Source organism: Polyodon spathula, chromosome 50, assembly GCF_017654505.1.
Source record: "Polyodon spathula isolate WHYD16114869_AA chromosome 50, ASM1765450v1, whole genome shotgun sequence".
NCBI classification, from domain to species: Eukaryota; Metazoa; Chordata; class Actinopteri; order Acipenseriformes; family Polyodontidae; genus Polyodon; species Polyodon spathula.
In genome coordinates this window covers 1618870-1633992 of record NC_054583.1, presented here as the reverse complement: position 1 = coordinate 1633992, position 15123 = coordinate 1618870, and the positions used below count along the sequence as shown (strand labels likewise).

Below are 15123 nucleotides of genomic sequence, written 5' to 3'. Positions count from 1 at the left end.
TTCTAGTGGAAACGTTTGCCATTGAATTGACACTGAAGACACTGAGAGAGACTTCTAGTGGAAACGTTTGCCATTGGATTTTCTTCTAATGTTGAAGTTGAGCACTATTATTCCCTGCTTTTAATAGTTATGGGCGATTTAATTTTGAAGACCAAATTATATACTGATCCACAGACGATGCAGAAAAGGGGTTCAGGGCGACCGATATCTCTTCTAACAAAAGATTTGAAAATGTTGGCTAACGTTTTGGCTGTTGCCTTTTTGAATGCAGATTTTCGGCTTTGCAGGGAAATGCTACAGTGCTGTGCATTTATTAAAACAGGCATCTCTTAGTATTAATCTGCACACTTTCTAAACCTGCTGCAGAAAATCATTTCGAAAAAGTGTCATTTTTGCATCAGAGAGGGATTTTTAGCATGGGACACTTTAAATTTGTCACAAAGGATTATAATTGAAATAGCTAACGTGTTTGTGAGGGAAACCTTTATTATTATTTTTTTTAAATACTACTTAAAGGCACTGGCACCACCCTAATGTGAAATATTATAACTGGAAACTGCAATTACAAAGTTTGGCCATCAGTAGTGGTGGCGCTGTGCGCTTGGTTCTCACTTTTGTTAATTTTATTTTGACAGGTCAACAGGGACAAACGTTTTTTCCAACTGTCTCCTATTACATAACTCCAGCCATATTAACACAATTCAGTATCGATCGTGTTTCTTTTTTTTGGGAGGGGGGGGGGATCAGATCGCAAATTCTTATCCGATCTAATATGATTGATTCTAAATCGATATGTTTTCACTCTTCTTTTAGAAATTGGAAGATTGCGTGTGCTTTTATTTTTTGCAGGACAGTCCAGTTAGCTGCGTTCGAAGCAGTGAAATTTTACGCCTCTCGCCCGCGTAGAAATGCAGCCCCTTTATCATCACTGTGAGGGAGGGAGAGAGGGAGGAAACGCCACCCAAGAAATTTTTTTTTTTTAGGCGGTATTATATTGGCTGTATTATTTTTCGCTGAATTCAGTGTTACGTTTAGACTTCTGCTGTTCGGGACATTTCGAGGAGCAAGTTTTAATAACGATAAGGTTTCAAAGAGAATTAAAAGGACGGGAAGATGCCACTTCCTCCAGTGGCACGTCGTGGGTCAAGGACGGAGTTTGATGGCTGTCCTTGTGTATTTGAAATGGTGTTTGTAACTTCAAAGGAGGTGCCAAATTAAAATTAGCCTTAATATAGTTTCAAATTGTAGATTTTAAACCCAAAGTTTCTCTCCTTTTGTTCATTCTTTTGTAGTAAATAACTCTCGCTGCAATATAATTCCTTCTTGGTGTCTAACTGAATTGTCCATCTGTCTGCAGCTTTAATGAAACTAAACTATTTTCAGAGTGCAGTAAACTAACACAGACACCAAGAAGAAGGGATTATACTGTAGAGACAAACTGAACAGGATTGTGAGGCTCTGCCTGTCTGTCTTTCTGTCTGTCTGTCTGCAGCTTTAATGAAACTAAACTCTTTTCAGAGTGCAGTAAACTAACACAGACACCAAGAAGAAGGGATTATACTGTAGAGACAAACTGAACAGGATTGTGAGGCTCTGTCTGTCTGTCTGTCTTGTCTGTCTCTCTCTTTGCACAATTTTTTTTTTTTTTTGTGTGTAAAAATAAATAGCGACTGAAAACATCCTAATTGTTTTATGTTTTACTAACTGACCCAGAATTGTAAAAAATAATAAAAAAAAAATAAAAATATGAACAGTAATTTTAAGACTTTTATTTAACATCCTGTAATCAAAAGAAACTGGAAAATGACAATCGCCAGAAAAAAAATTGTCTACAGGAAGCCATAATAGTAGCACAGTAAGAATTTCATGATAGATTTGGAAAAATTTTTCAAAAGTAACATTCTATATGAACCGAATTTTGATCTTTTATTTAGTTCACAGGGGGTGGAATTCAATATAACAAGGGAACATTATTCAGCAGCTTTCACTGGACTCTAGAAACTGGAATAGAGGGGGTGCAATTCAATATAACGAACATTATTCAGCAGCTTTCAAAAAATCATTGTAACTACAGGAAGCCACTAATAGTATTACATTGTAACTGCAGTTTTCATGACTAGACTTATGGAATTGCATTGTAACTGCAGTTTGAGATCACTAGACTTGTATTGAATTACATTGTAACTGCAGTTTGAGTTCACAAGGGAGACATTGAATTCATTGCAACTTTCAGTTTGAGACACTATGACTAGCTGTATTGAATTCATTCTGCATATGAGAGGGGGTGCTAGACTTCATTGAATTGCATTGTAACTGCAGTTTGAGATCACTAGACTAGACTTTCATTGAATTACATTGTAACTGCAGTTTGAGATCACTAGACTAGACTGTAGCTGAATTACATTTAACTGCAGTTTGAGGGGGGGGGGGGTTGTAAAATTTCATTGTAACTGCAGTTTGAGATCACTAGACTAGACTGTATTGAATTGCATTGGAACTGCAGTTTGAGATCACTAGACTAGACTGTATTGAATTACATTGTAACTGCAGTTTGAGATCACTAGACTAGACTGTATGCCATAGCATTGTAACTGCAGTTTGAGATCACTAGACTAGACTGTATTGAATTACATTGTAACTGCAGTTTGAGATCACTAGACTAGACTGTATTGAATTACATTGTAACTGCAGTTTGAGATCACTAGACTAGACTGTATTGAATTACATTGTAACTGCAGTTTGAGATCACTAGACTGGACTGTATTGAATTACATTGTAACTGCAGTTTGAGATCACTAGACTAGACTGTATTGAATTACATTGGAACTGCAGTTTGAGATCACTAGACTGGACTGTATTGAATTGCATTGTAACTGCAGTTTGAGATCACTAGACTGGACTGTATTGAATTACATTGTAACTGCAGTTTGAGATCACTAGGCTGAAATGCTTCAAATTTTTTTCTGCTCCCATGGTTTGTTTTGTGAATTGTCGACAGGGTTGCAGGTATGCTAAATGATTATATAAATACTGTAAAAAAAATAAATCATTTTATTTTTTTTTGTTAGATGTTTTGTTTAATTTGCTATTAAACTTTATAACGCATTTAAACACTGTTTTATGACGAATGTCTTGACTGAAATAAAAGAATATATTTAACAAAATGTAATGTTTCCAATAGCTATAGTTTTATATATTATACTGGACTGTGGCTCCAGCAATGATTCACACAGCCCCCCTGAGTTTCAATAGCCATAGTTTTATATATTATACTGGACTGTGACTCCAGCAATGATTCACACAGCCCCCCTGAGTTTCAATAGCCATAGTTTTATATATTATACTGGACTGTGGCTCCAGCAATGATTCAGACAGCCCCCCTGAGTTTCAATAGCCATAGTTTTATATATTATACTGGACTGTGGCTCCAGCAATGATTCAGACAGCCCCCCTGAGTTTCAATAGCCATAGTTTTATATATTATACTGGACTGTGGCTCCAGCAATGATTCACACAGCCCCCGAGTTTCAATAGCCATAGTTTTATATATTATACTGGACTGTGACTCCAGCAATGATTCAGACAGCGCCCCCTGAGTTTCAATAGCCATAGTTTTATATATTATACTGGACTGTGACTCCAGCAATGATTCACACAGCCCCCCTGAGTTTCAATAGCCATAGTTTTATATATTATACTGGACTGTGGCTCCAGCAATGATTCAGACAGCCCCCCCTGAGTTTCAATAGCCATAGTTTTATATATTATACTGGACTGTGACTCCAGCAATGATTCACACAGCCCCCCTGAGTTTCAATAGCCATAGTTTTATATATTATACTGGACTGTGGCTCCAGCAATGATTCACACAGCCCCCCTGAGTTTCAATAGCCATAGTTTTATATATTATACTGGACTGTGACTCCAGCAATGATTCACACAGCCCCCCTGAGTTTCAATAGCCATAGTTTTATATATTATACTGGACTGTGGCTCCAGCAATGATTCACACAGCCCCCCCTGAGTTTCAATAGCCATAGTTTTATATATTATACTGGACTGTGACTCCAGCAATGATTCACACAGCCCCCCTGAGTTTCAATGGCTTAAATGCAAAATAAAAAGGGGCAAGTCAATATAAGACATTTATTGGAAAAAAACAAATTTAAACAGCAGGGAAAAACAATTCATTCAATTCCAATATATACGCATACACTCTCCTCGGCTTGACCACACCTCCCTTTGGCTGTCTGCAACCAACCACAATTCACCAGGGCACTTCAGCCACACCCCTGCAGCAATGGAATTGGTGCACAAGCTTACTGGCCCCTCCCACAACCCCACTTCCAATAACAGGAGGTTACAATGAAAGAGAGAACACTCCATCCCCAGATTCAGATCCTCTCAATAAATTGTTCCAAATTACTTTTTCAATCTACAGCTCTGGCCAAAAGTTTTGCATGCTGAATAATGTTCCCTTCCTCTATATAGAATGAACTCACTCAGCTTCATAGAGTCCAGTGAAAGCTGCTGAATAATGTTCCCTTGTTATCATATTGAATTGCACCCCCTCTATATAGAATGAACTCCCTCAGCTTCATAGAGTCCAGTGAAAGCTGCTGAATAATGTTCCCTTGTTAACATATTGAATTGCACCCCCTCTATATAGAATGAACTCCCTCAGCTTCATAGAGTCCAGTGAAAGCTGCTGAATAATGTTCCCTTGTTAACATATTGAATTGCACCCCCTCTATATAGAATGAACTCCCTCAGCTTCATAGAGTCCAGTGAAAGCTGCTGAATAATGTTCCCTTGTTAACATATTGAATTGCACCCCCTCTATATAGAATGAACTCCCTCAGCTTCATAGAGTCCAGTGAAAGCTGCTGAATAATGTTCCCTTGTTAACATATTGAATTGCACCCCCTCTATATAGAATGAACTCCCTCAGCTTCATAGAGTCCAGTGAAAGCTGCTGAATAATGTTCCCTTGTTAACATATTGAATTGCACCCCCTCTATATAGAATGAACTCCCTCAGCTTCATAGAGTCCAGTGAAAGCTGCTGAATAATGTTCCCTTGTTAACATATTGAATTGCACCCCCTCTATATAGAATGAACTCCCTCAGCTTCATAGAGTCCAGTGAAAGCTGCTGAATAATGTTCCCTTGTTATCATATTGAATTGCACCCCCTCTATATAGAATGAACTCCCTCAGCTTCATAGAGTCCAGTGAAAGCTGCTGAATAATGTTCCCTTGTTAACATATTGAATTGCACCCCCTCTATATAGAATGAACTCCCTCAGCTTCATAGAGTCCAGTGAAAGCTGCTGAATAATGTTCCCTTGTTAACATATTGAATTGCACCCCCTCTATATAGAATGAACTCCCTCAGCTTCATAGAGTCCAGTGAAAGCTGCTGAATAATGTTCCCTTGTTAACATATTGAATTGCACCCCCTCTATATAGAATGAACTCCCTCAGCTTCATAGAGTCCAGTGAAAGCTGCTGAATAATGTTCCCTTGTTAACATATTGAATTGCACCCCCTCTATATAGAATGAACTCTCTCAGCTTCATAGAGTCCAGTGAAAGCTGCTGAATAATGTTCCCTTGTTAACATATTGAATTGCACCCCCTCTATATAGAATGAACTCCCTCAGCTTCATAGAGTCCAGTGAAAGCTGCTGAATAATGTTCCCTTGTTAACATATTGAATTGCACCCCCTCTATATAGAATGAACTCCCTCAGCTTCATAGAGTCCAGTGAAAGCTGCTGAATAATGTTCCCTTGTTAACATATTGAATTGCACCCCCTCTATATAGAATGAACTCCCTCAGCTTCATAGAGTCCAGTGAAAGCTGCTGAATAATGTTCCCTTGTTAACATATTGAATTGCACCCCCTCTATATAGAATGAACTCCCTCAGCTTCATAGAGTCCAGTGAAAGCTGCTGAATAATGTTCCCTTGTTAACATATTGAATTGCACCCCCTCTATATAGAATGAACTCCCTCAGCTTCATAGAGTCCAGTGAAAGCTGCTGAATAATGTTCCCTTGTTAACATATTGAATTGCACCCCCTCTATATAGAATGAACTCCCTCAGCTTCATAGAGTCCAGTGAAAGCTGCTGAATAATGTTCCCTTGTTAACATATTGAATTGCACCCCCTCTATATAGAATGAACTCCCTCAGCTTCATAGAGTCCAGTGAAAGCTGCTGAATAATGTTCCCTTGTTAACATATTGAATTGCACCCCCTCTATATAGAATGAACTCCCTCAGCTTCATAGAGTCCAGTGAAAGCTGCTGAATAATGTTCCCTTGTTAACATATTGAATTGCACCCCCTCTATATAGAATGAACTCCCTCAGCTTCATAGAGTCCAGTGAAAGCTGCTGAATAATGTTCCCTTGTTAACATATTGAATTACACCCCCTCTATATAGAATGAACTCCCTCAGCTTCATAGAGTCCAGTGAAAGCTGCTGAATAATGTTCCCTTGTTAACATATTGAATTGCACCCCCTCTATATAGAATGAACTCCCTCAGCTTCATAGAGTCCAGTGAAAGCTGCTGAATAATGTTCCCTTGTTAACATATTGAATTGCACCCCCTCTATATAGAATGAACTCCCTCAGCTTCATAGAGTCCAGTGAAAGCTGCTGAATAATGTTCCCTTGTTAACATATTGAATTGCACCCCCTCTATATAGAATGAACTCCCTCAGCTTCATAGAGTCCAGTGAAAGCTGCTGAATAATGTTCCCTTGTTAACATATTGAATTGCACCCCCTCTATATAGAATGAACTCCCTCAGCTTCATAGAGTCCAGTGAAAGCTGCTGAATAATGTTCCCTTGTTAACATATTGAATCACACACCAGCGCTTTGTAGTTTTCTAGATAATTAACTGAAAATCTGATTGGAAAAATGTGACCACCTGAAATCTATCATGAAATTCTTACTGTGCTGCTGTTATGACTTCCGGAACACTTTTGCAAGATTATTTTTGTAGTTTTTTCTTTTTATTTCACGAGCAATAAAATATCTAAAGTCTGTTCATGTTTTTTGGCACTCAGTTTCAGCTGCAACCAAACGTTTAGCATCTCCTAGAATCTTAGGATTGAGGAATAATAATAATAATAATAAACCAGCTCTTCAATGAAACTGTAAAAATGATACTGCAAAAATCTACCAGAATCCATAAGAGAGACAGACAGACAGAGACAGAGAGAAAGAATCTGGTGGAGCAGACAGACAGACAGACAGACAGAAAGAATCTGGTGGAGCAGACAGACGAGAGACAGACAGAGAGAAAGAATCTGGAGCAGAGACAGACAGACAGACAGAGAAAGAATCTGGTGGAGCAGACAGAGAGACAAACAGAGAGACAGACAGACAGAATCTAGCGTCGCACACAGACAGACAGAGAGAGAGAAGGACAGAGAGAGAGACAGCGGACTAATTCACTAGCCTCTCATTCCTGCCTAATAATAATAATAATAATAATAATTATAACAACGACACAATAAAATGTAATAAAATCAAACAAATGCTATTTCTTGTATCATATCTCCATCTCCACATCGTTCTCTGACGTCTGCGTGGCATCGCACTGCTGCCTCCTAGCAGGCCTGTGCTGGTACTGCAGCAGCAGCGACTCGGTGGGCTCAGCCCGCTGGCTCTGCTGGGTCTCTGGGTCCAGGACTGGTTGCTGGTTCTGACCCAGTTTCTTTCCCAGCGACCTGATCGCCTCTGGTATTAAGAAGCCAGGAGGCTGCCACAAAACCAGCTCCGAGCAAGAAGGGTAGCTGAACAAAAAATAAATAAATCATGTTCTTCCGTTAGTTATTATTATTATTATTATTATTATTTGTTTATTTAGCAGATGCCTTTATCCAAGGTGTTTTACACAAAATGTGTGTTCTGACGCACACTCGTGCACGTAACTGACGTCTCAGCGATGTTTGCAGAGTCGCTTTTTGCGTCGCCTCCTCCAAAACTGACGCAGTCCCAAGGAGGTGTCAGCGACTCGCTCAGGGTCCCCCACACACACACACACAGCGAGTCAGTGGCTGAGCACCCAGTCCTGGGGCTCAGAACGCCCTATAATGAGTTACTGGTAATACTCACAGCGAGTACAGCAGGTTACTGGGCAGACTGGGAGGCAGTCTGAGATCCCCCCCCGACACAGTGAGAATCAGGGGGGCGTTGCCAGTGAGATCAGAACTCGGGTCATTCAACTCACTCTCCTCCATCTCCAGTCTGAGAGAGAGAGGAAGGCAGAGAGAGGGGTGAGGAGGAGGGAGAGCAAGGGAGGGGGTGAGGGAGAGAGAGAGAGAGGAGGGAGGGGGGGGTAGAGAGGAGGGAGAGAGAGAAAGAGAAGGGGAGAGGAAGAGGAGAGAGAGAGAGGGAGGGAGGAGAGAGAGAGGGAGGGAGAGAGAGAGAGGTTTACAAAGCAGCAAGTGCACAGTGGTGGGCAATGCAGTTCGTATTCAATACTTATACACAATATTTTCCACATTGAATTAAAATTTAAATGGAAAATTACACTCCTAATTATAAGTTTATTTTTCCCTTATAAAAGTTTCCCCTAATAAAAGCACAGAGGTCTGGTAAAGCACAGAGAGGTCTGGTAAAGCACAGGGAAGCATTGTAAAGCACAGAGAGGTCTGGAAAAGCATAGGGAAGCATTGTAAAGCACAGAGAGGTCCGGTAAAGCATAGGGAAGCATTGTAAAGCACAGAGAGGTCCGGTAAAGCACAGGGAAGCATTGTAAAGCACAGAGAGGTCTGGTAAAGCATAGGGAAGCATTGTAAAGCACAGAGAGGTCTGGTAAAGCATAGGGAAGCATTGTAAAGCACAGAGAGGTCTGGTAAAGCACAGGGTAGCATTGTAAAGCACAGAGAGGTCTGGTAAAGCATAGGTAAGCATTGTAAAGCACAGAGAGGTCTGGTAAAGCATAGGGAAGCATTGTAAAGCACAGAGAGGTCTGGTAAAGCACAGGGTAGCATTGTAAAGCACAGAGAGGTCTGGTAAAGCATAGGGAAGCATTGTAAAGCACAGACAGGTCTGGTAAAGCATAGGGAAGCATTGCAAAGCACAGAGAGGTCTGGTAAAGCATAGGGAAGCATTGTAAAGCACAGACAGGTCTGGTAAAGCACAGGGAAGCATTGTAAAGCATAGGGAAGCATTGTAAAGCACAGAGAGGTCCGGTAAAGCATAGGTAAGCATTGTAAAGCACAGAGAGGTCCGGTAAAGCAAAGGGAAGCATTGTAAAGCACAGAGAGGTCTGGTAAAGCATAGGGAAGCATTGTAAAGCACAGAGAGGTCTGGTAAAGCATAGGGAAGCATTGTAAAGCACAGAGAGGTCTGGTAAAGCATAGGGAAGCATTGTAAAGCACAGAGAGGTCTGGCAAAGCATATTAAAATAATGGAAAGTATAGTGTTAAAGTTGCCTCGACCTGATAAACTTCCTTGATAAGAAATTTAAAAAAGATCCACTCACTTTTCCTCTATTTCCCTGAAGTGTTGAAACTCCCTAGTCCTCCGGTCTACAGATGGCGCCATAGGATACCTCTCGTTGTCATTCCTCCTCCTGGGCACTGGGGGAGCTGTCCTGTAGCTGGAAGTGCCTGCTGCTGCTGTGGCAGGCCCAGCAGTGTCACTGCTCTCCCCTTGCAGTGGAGGCGCTGTGGGGAATCCCGTGCAGGCGTAGGCATGATCGTTATCCAGGCTGAGACAGGTGAATCGAGCCGCCATCATTTCTTCAGTGAGGAGGTGTTTACACACGGGCCCCCTGGTGGAGAGACAGGGAAGAGGCGGGTGAAATTATTAATGGATCATTCAGCAGACGTTTTTATCCAAAGCGACTCGCAGAGACTAGGGGGGGGGTGAACTCTGCATCATCAACAACTGCTGCTGCTGCAGAGTCTCTTCCAATAGGACCTCGTTTGTTTGACGTCTCGTCCGAAGGACGGAGCCCAAGGAGGTTCAGTGACTCGCTCAGGGTCCCACACACACACACACGCACACACAGAGCGAGTCAGTGGGAGAAGGGATAAAGAACAGGGTGATACGATAGGAATTATAGTCCGATTGCACTAAAGGCACGTTAGGGAGATCAATACCATTGTGATACTGTTTAAGAGGGTGAACACTCTTAAACAAGGAGGCAATGGGTTAACCTGCGACTTACAAGCTAGCTCAGAATTGTCTCATGAGATTTTACACGCAGTTTTCTCTCATGAGTAAAAACTGGTGAGGTTGGGGTTGAGGTTAGGGCACAATTGGCCGAGCGCTGTCCCGGCTCACCAGTGCACCCCTGTGGTCCGGCCGGGCGCCTGCGGGCTTGCCTGCAAGCTGCCCGGAGCTGTCCTCCAACGCTGTAGCTCTGAGGCGTGTAAAGAAGCGGGCGGCTGGCGGTGGAGGACAGAGTGTGTTCATCTTCGCCGCTCCCGAGTCAGCGCGGTGGGTGCTAGCGGCGAGCTGAGCATATTGATTGCAACTGTGCTCCATGAATAAAATATATACTTTAACGCAACAAAAGAGGGTGATTGTGCAGGTAAGAAATTAGACAATTATATCAGACATGGGAATCAGACTCAGGTGTGTCTTATTATTAAACTCCTAGTGAAACCTGGACTGGATCACACCGCTGTGCAAACGGGAGCGTATTAATGCACTTCATAAATTATAACCTCATTAAAAAAATAAATATTATAAATAAATAAATAGGCAATGTGTGTTTATTTATTTATTTATTTCTAATAGAAGTTCTTAATTATGTTTTCTTTCCCCTTACAAAAATGAAATTAATAAAATAAACAACCCAGTTCCTTTTTAATTTTGCAGGCAGATATTATTTTGCAATCAGAGACACAGGGTGCAACTGAGTTTAATAATTATTTTGCAATCAGAGACAGGGTGCAACTGAGTTTAATAATTATTTTGCAATCAGAGACAGGGTGCAACTGAGTTTAATAATTCTGCTGCAGTCAGAGACACAGGGTGCAACTGAGTTCAGAAATTATATTGCAATCAGACACACACTGGGGTAGAGGAACCAAGATGTCGCGTGTGTCATGTTAATTAAAAGTGCAGCAACATACTAATTTAAATATTGGTTTAGTTTCCTAAATTGAGCCATTGCCAATGGATCCCCCCCCCCCCCTCTTTTGGAAATCGTCGACTGAATGCACTGACACCTGTCCTCCGAAACGCGTCCTGCCAGGTATCGACAGAAAAGCCACCAGACCTGCAGAGCCTGGAGGACAACGCAGATCTGAGTGGCTTCTGCGGCAGGCCTGCAGACGACTTATCGCCGGCCACTGGGGGGACGCTGGTGAGCGGTGAACAGAGGATTGCCCCGCCGACCCAAGCTGCCAGCTCTGCCCCTGGGGACCCCCGTCCACAGTCGGCAAGTGACAGCGACGTCCTGAACTCCACATGGAGAGCCTTCATTCGGACGCGCCTGATTTCTTCAGACTGCTGATTTGATAAGACAGCTCTGTTGTCAATTCAACGCTCGTCTTCTCTCTGCTCCTGAAGGATATTATCTTCAAGTCTCGCTCATCCTTGTTAGACAGCTTTTCTGGGCTCTTCCAGTCCTGGGCGTGTCAATCGCAGATGGTGTTTCTCTGTGCTTGTTGATTATGCTTCAGATCCCACACCTTGAGAATGGAGCGATGCGAGCGACTTCAACTCAGCGTGTTTCCTTCCTTATGCGAGTCAAGGCTGTTACAACAGTAGAAAACACTAGTGGAGGCTTTGAGAAGATTGTTGATGCTCATAATGCATCAGAGTAGAAAAACGCAACCTGTTTGAGACTTTTGCACAGCAGCATTGACATTGAGCGACGAGGAGAAAATGGTCCCGGCCGGTTTTACCTCCCCCGAACCCCCGGCAGTGCCCGGGCCAATGTGACGCTCCCATCGGAGCCCAGAAATGAAGACCGGCCTCCTTCCGTATCTACGGGCGTTTTTAAGTCGTTTCAACGGGCCTGTTGCTGTCCTAGAAGCCTGGGTCTCTGTTTCTGACACTCACTGATCTGGGGGTTTGTCGATCCGCCGTTTCGATTTCCCACAGCGCCACTGACTTCTGTACAAAGAGAGAGGGGTGGGGAGAGGGAAAGGGAGAGAGGGGCAGGGGAGGGAGAGGGGGAGGGAGAGGGAGAGAGGGGCAGAGAGAGAAGGGAGAGGGGAGGGAGAGAGTGTGAGAGAGGACACTTTCTCCCTACTCTCTCTGTTCTGGCTAGATCCCTGTCGTAGCGATCCGCCTTTCGATTTCCCAACAGCGAGACCCTCTCTCGCACGAGAGAGAGGGACTTGGAGTCAGGGTAGCTAATTCAGGGGAAGGGGGGAGAGAGGCTGTCTTCCCTCTGTGAGGGCTGGAGGGACTGCCTCCCCTCTCGATGACAGAGAGGAGGATCAGGGAGAGAGAAGGGGAGAGGGGGAGAGATGGTAGAGAGGAAGAGTTTTCGTCTACTCCGAGGGGGAGGGAGAGAGGGAGAGAGCGTGAGGGAGAGAGAAAGAGAGACGGAGAGAGGGGCAGAGATAAAGGGAGAGGGGAGGGCGAGGGAGAGAGCGTGAGAGGAAGAGAGGGAAGGGGAGACAGAGGGAGGGAGGGAGAGCATGAGAGAAAGAGGCGATGGGAGAGAGAGACAAGGAGAAGGGGAGAGAGGGAAAGAAGGGGAGGAAGAGAGTGTGAGGGAGAGAAAGAGAGGGGAGTGAGCGCATCAGAGAGAAAGAGAGAAGGAGGGAGAAAGAGAGAGGGAGAGAGAGGGGAAGGGAGAGAGCATGAGAGAAAGAGAGAGGGGGAGAGGGAACAAGAGTTAATTAAGGCTTCCAAAACAGACTGATTTAAAAAACTGGGCCATCTGTTTCAAAGAAGGGCTAATTTCCAATAAAAGGGATTGTCGATTTTAATAAAGAAGCTATTGGTTTCAATAAAGGGGAACATCGATTTAAAAAAAAGAGCAACTCATTTTTTTATAACGGGACTATCGATTTTTTTTTTAAAAAAGGGACTAATTAGCAATGGATTTGAACCAACCTTTCCGTGGCTGTGAACTCTGTAGCCCTGGGGTCCCCCCAAGGCATGCTTTTAGGGACATCCTGTTGCCAGGGAAACTCCGCCTTGGCAACCGGCCAGGGGTCGTGACCCTCAGCCCCGCCCCGGGATTTCCGGATCAATCCGGGAGGCATGGAGTTTCTGGGAATTTGGGAAGAAACCTTACCAATCACAAACTGCCTGGGGTCCATCACAGGACGGCCAAGCCAGGCGGTCCCCCTCCCCCTCCCCCTCCCCCCTCCCCCTCCCTCAAAGGTTTCCCTAAATCATCTCTTTCCAGTAGAGAGAAGTCACACGCGTGATTCGATTTAGCAAACTAACTGCCAAAAACTTGTTTCGTTACGGTTTTTGAAAAACCAAAACAAAGTTCCAGCCTATCTTTCAAGGTCTTCAGATGCTCTGACCAGAAGTCTACGACTTCTTTTTGTTCTCTCTGACTTTCTTCCAAATTGAGCGACTTCTTTTTTTTATTGAAAAATAAAACGGTTATTAATATAATAATTATAATATGATTGCTTCTGGCTGTCTATTCGCGCGCTGCCACAGAGCGCTGTGCAAACGGTGCTTGCGTCAGTCAGTGTAAGAAGCAAGCGCCACCTAGTGGCTCGAATTTTGCTCAGCGAGCGAAACTAAAGTCGCTTTGATTTCGGTAAGACTGGCGACAACAACACATCTGTGTTTGTATCTATCTATTTATATATATAATATATATGTATATATATATATATATATATATATATATATATATATATATATATATATATATCCACACACACACTTTAGAAAAACAACAGCAGGCAATAATTTTATTTAGCACTCTGCGGCCGCTGCAAATCCCCTTTAAATATTTACGCTCAAAACAAACAAACAAACTAAAAAATGTGTTATAAACAAGCGTTGGGTTATACACTTACACACCCACCATCCGCAACTCTTCTCCGGCTACCTACACTAGACAAGCCCGAGGCTTCGGTTGCGGCCTTCTGTTTTCAGCTTTGTTCGCCGCGGAGGCGTCAGCTTCCATTCAAAAAACCACTCTGTATATATATATATCAACTTATATTGTTGTTATAATTACTGATATAAAGTTGTTGCTGTCTTAGTCTGTTTAATTTTAAAAATCAACAACGCAAACACATGACAACAGAGCAAAACCGTCCAGCGCAGTAACAGTGTGGCGTCTTCATGAAAAAATAAAAACTACATCTCCCACAGTGCACTGGGACCTGGACTACAGCTGCCCGCCTACAAGCCAGTCCGCGTCAGACAAGGGACTACAGAACCCAGAAGCCACCGCGACGGCGTCTCTCTTCTATTCTAGCAGTGTTATTATTATACACGGCATCCTAGTTCATATTGGATTCTAGCAGTGTTATTATTATACACGGCATCCTAGTTCATATTGTATTCTAGCAGTGTTATTATTATACACAGCATCCTAGTTCATATTGTATTCTAGCAGTGTTATTATTATACACGGCATCCTAGTTCATATTGGATTCTAGCAGTGTTATTATTATACACGGCATCCTAGTTCATATTGGATTCTAGCAGTGTTATTATTATACACGGCATCCTAGTTCATATTGTATTCTAGCAGTGTTATTATTATACACGGCATCCTAGTTCATATTGTATTCTAGCAGTGTTATTATTATACACGGCATCCTAGTTCATATTGTATTCTAGCAGTGTTATTATTATACATGGCATCCTAGTTCATACTGGATTCTAGCAGTGTTATTATTATACACGGCATCCTAGTTCATATTGTATTCTAGCAGTGTTATTATTATACACGGCATCCTAGTTCATATTGGATTCTAGCAGTGTTATTATTATACACGGCATCCTAGTTCATATTGGATTCTAGCAGTGTTATTATTATACACGGCATCCTAGTTCATATTGTATTCTAGCAGTGTTATTATTATACACGGCATCCTAGTTCATATTGTATTCTAGCAGTGTTATTATTATACACGGCATCCTAGTTCATATTGGATTCTAGCAGTGTTATTATTATACACGGCATCCTAGTTCATATTGT

The 15123-nt window shown here is 42.6% G+C and overlaps 1 protein-coding gene across 1 annotated transcript; it reads right to left on the bottom strand.

Annotated features, from left to right (window-relative positions):
* Positions 1-7514: 7514 nt before the first annotated feature.
* Positions 7515-13281, bottom strand: LOC121306842. The gene is made up of 5 exons (XM_041238778.1): positions 13056-13281; positions 12048-12101; positions 9511-9801; positions 8136-8267; positions 7515-7813 (listed from the first exon to the last, which is right to left on the bottom strand). The coding sequence occupies exons 1-5, from the start codon at positions 13262-13264 to the stop codon at positions 7570-7572; spliced, it is 930 nt and encodes a 309-aa protein (XP_041094712.1). The 5' UTR covers positions 13265-13281; the 3' UTR covers positions 7515-7569.
* Between the last annotated feature and the right edge of the window lie 1842 nt (positions 13282-15123).

What these genes read in the sequence shown, in the direction of transcription:
- LOC121306842 (XM_041238778.1), bottom strand. Translation starts at nt 13,264, where the DNA reads ATGGACCCCAGGCAGTTTGTGATTGGTAAGGTTTCTTCCCAAATTCCC. An exon ending in ATCGACAAACCCCCAGATCA is followed by an intron (nt 9,802 to 12,047) that starts GTGAGTGTCAGA and finishes TCTCTCCACCAG; the next exon opens with GGGGCCCGTGTGTAAACACC. An exon ending in AGTAACCTGCTGTACTCGCT is followed by an intron (nt 7,814 to 8,135) that starts GTGAGTATTACC and finishes TTTTTTGTTCAG; the next exon opens with CTACCCTTCTTGCTCGGAGC.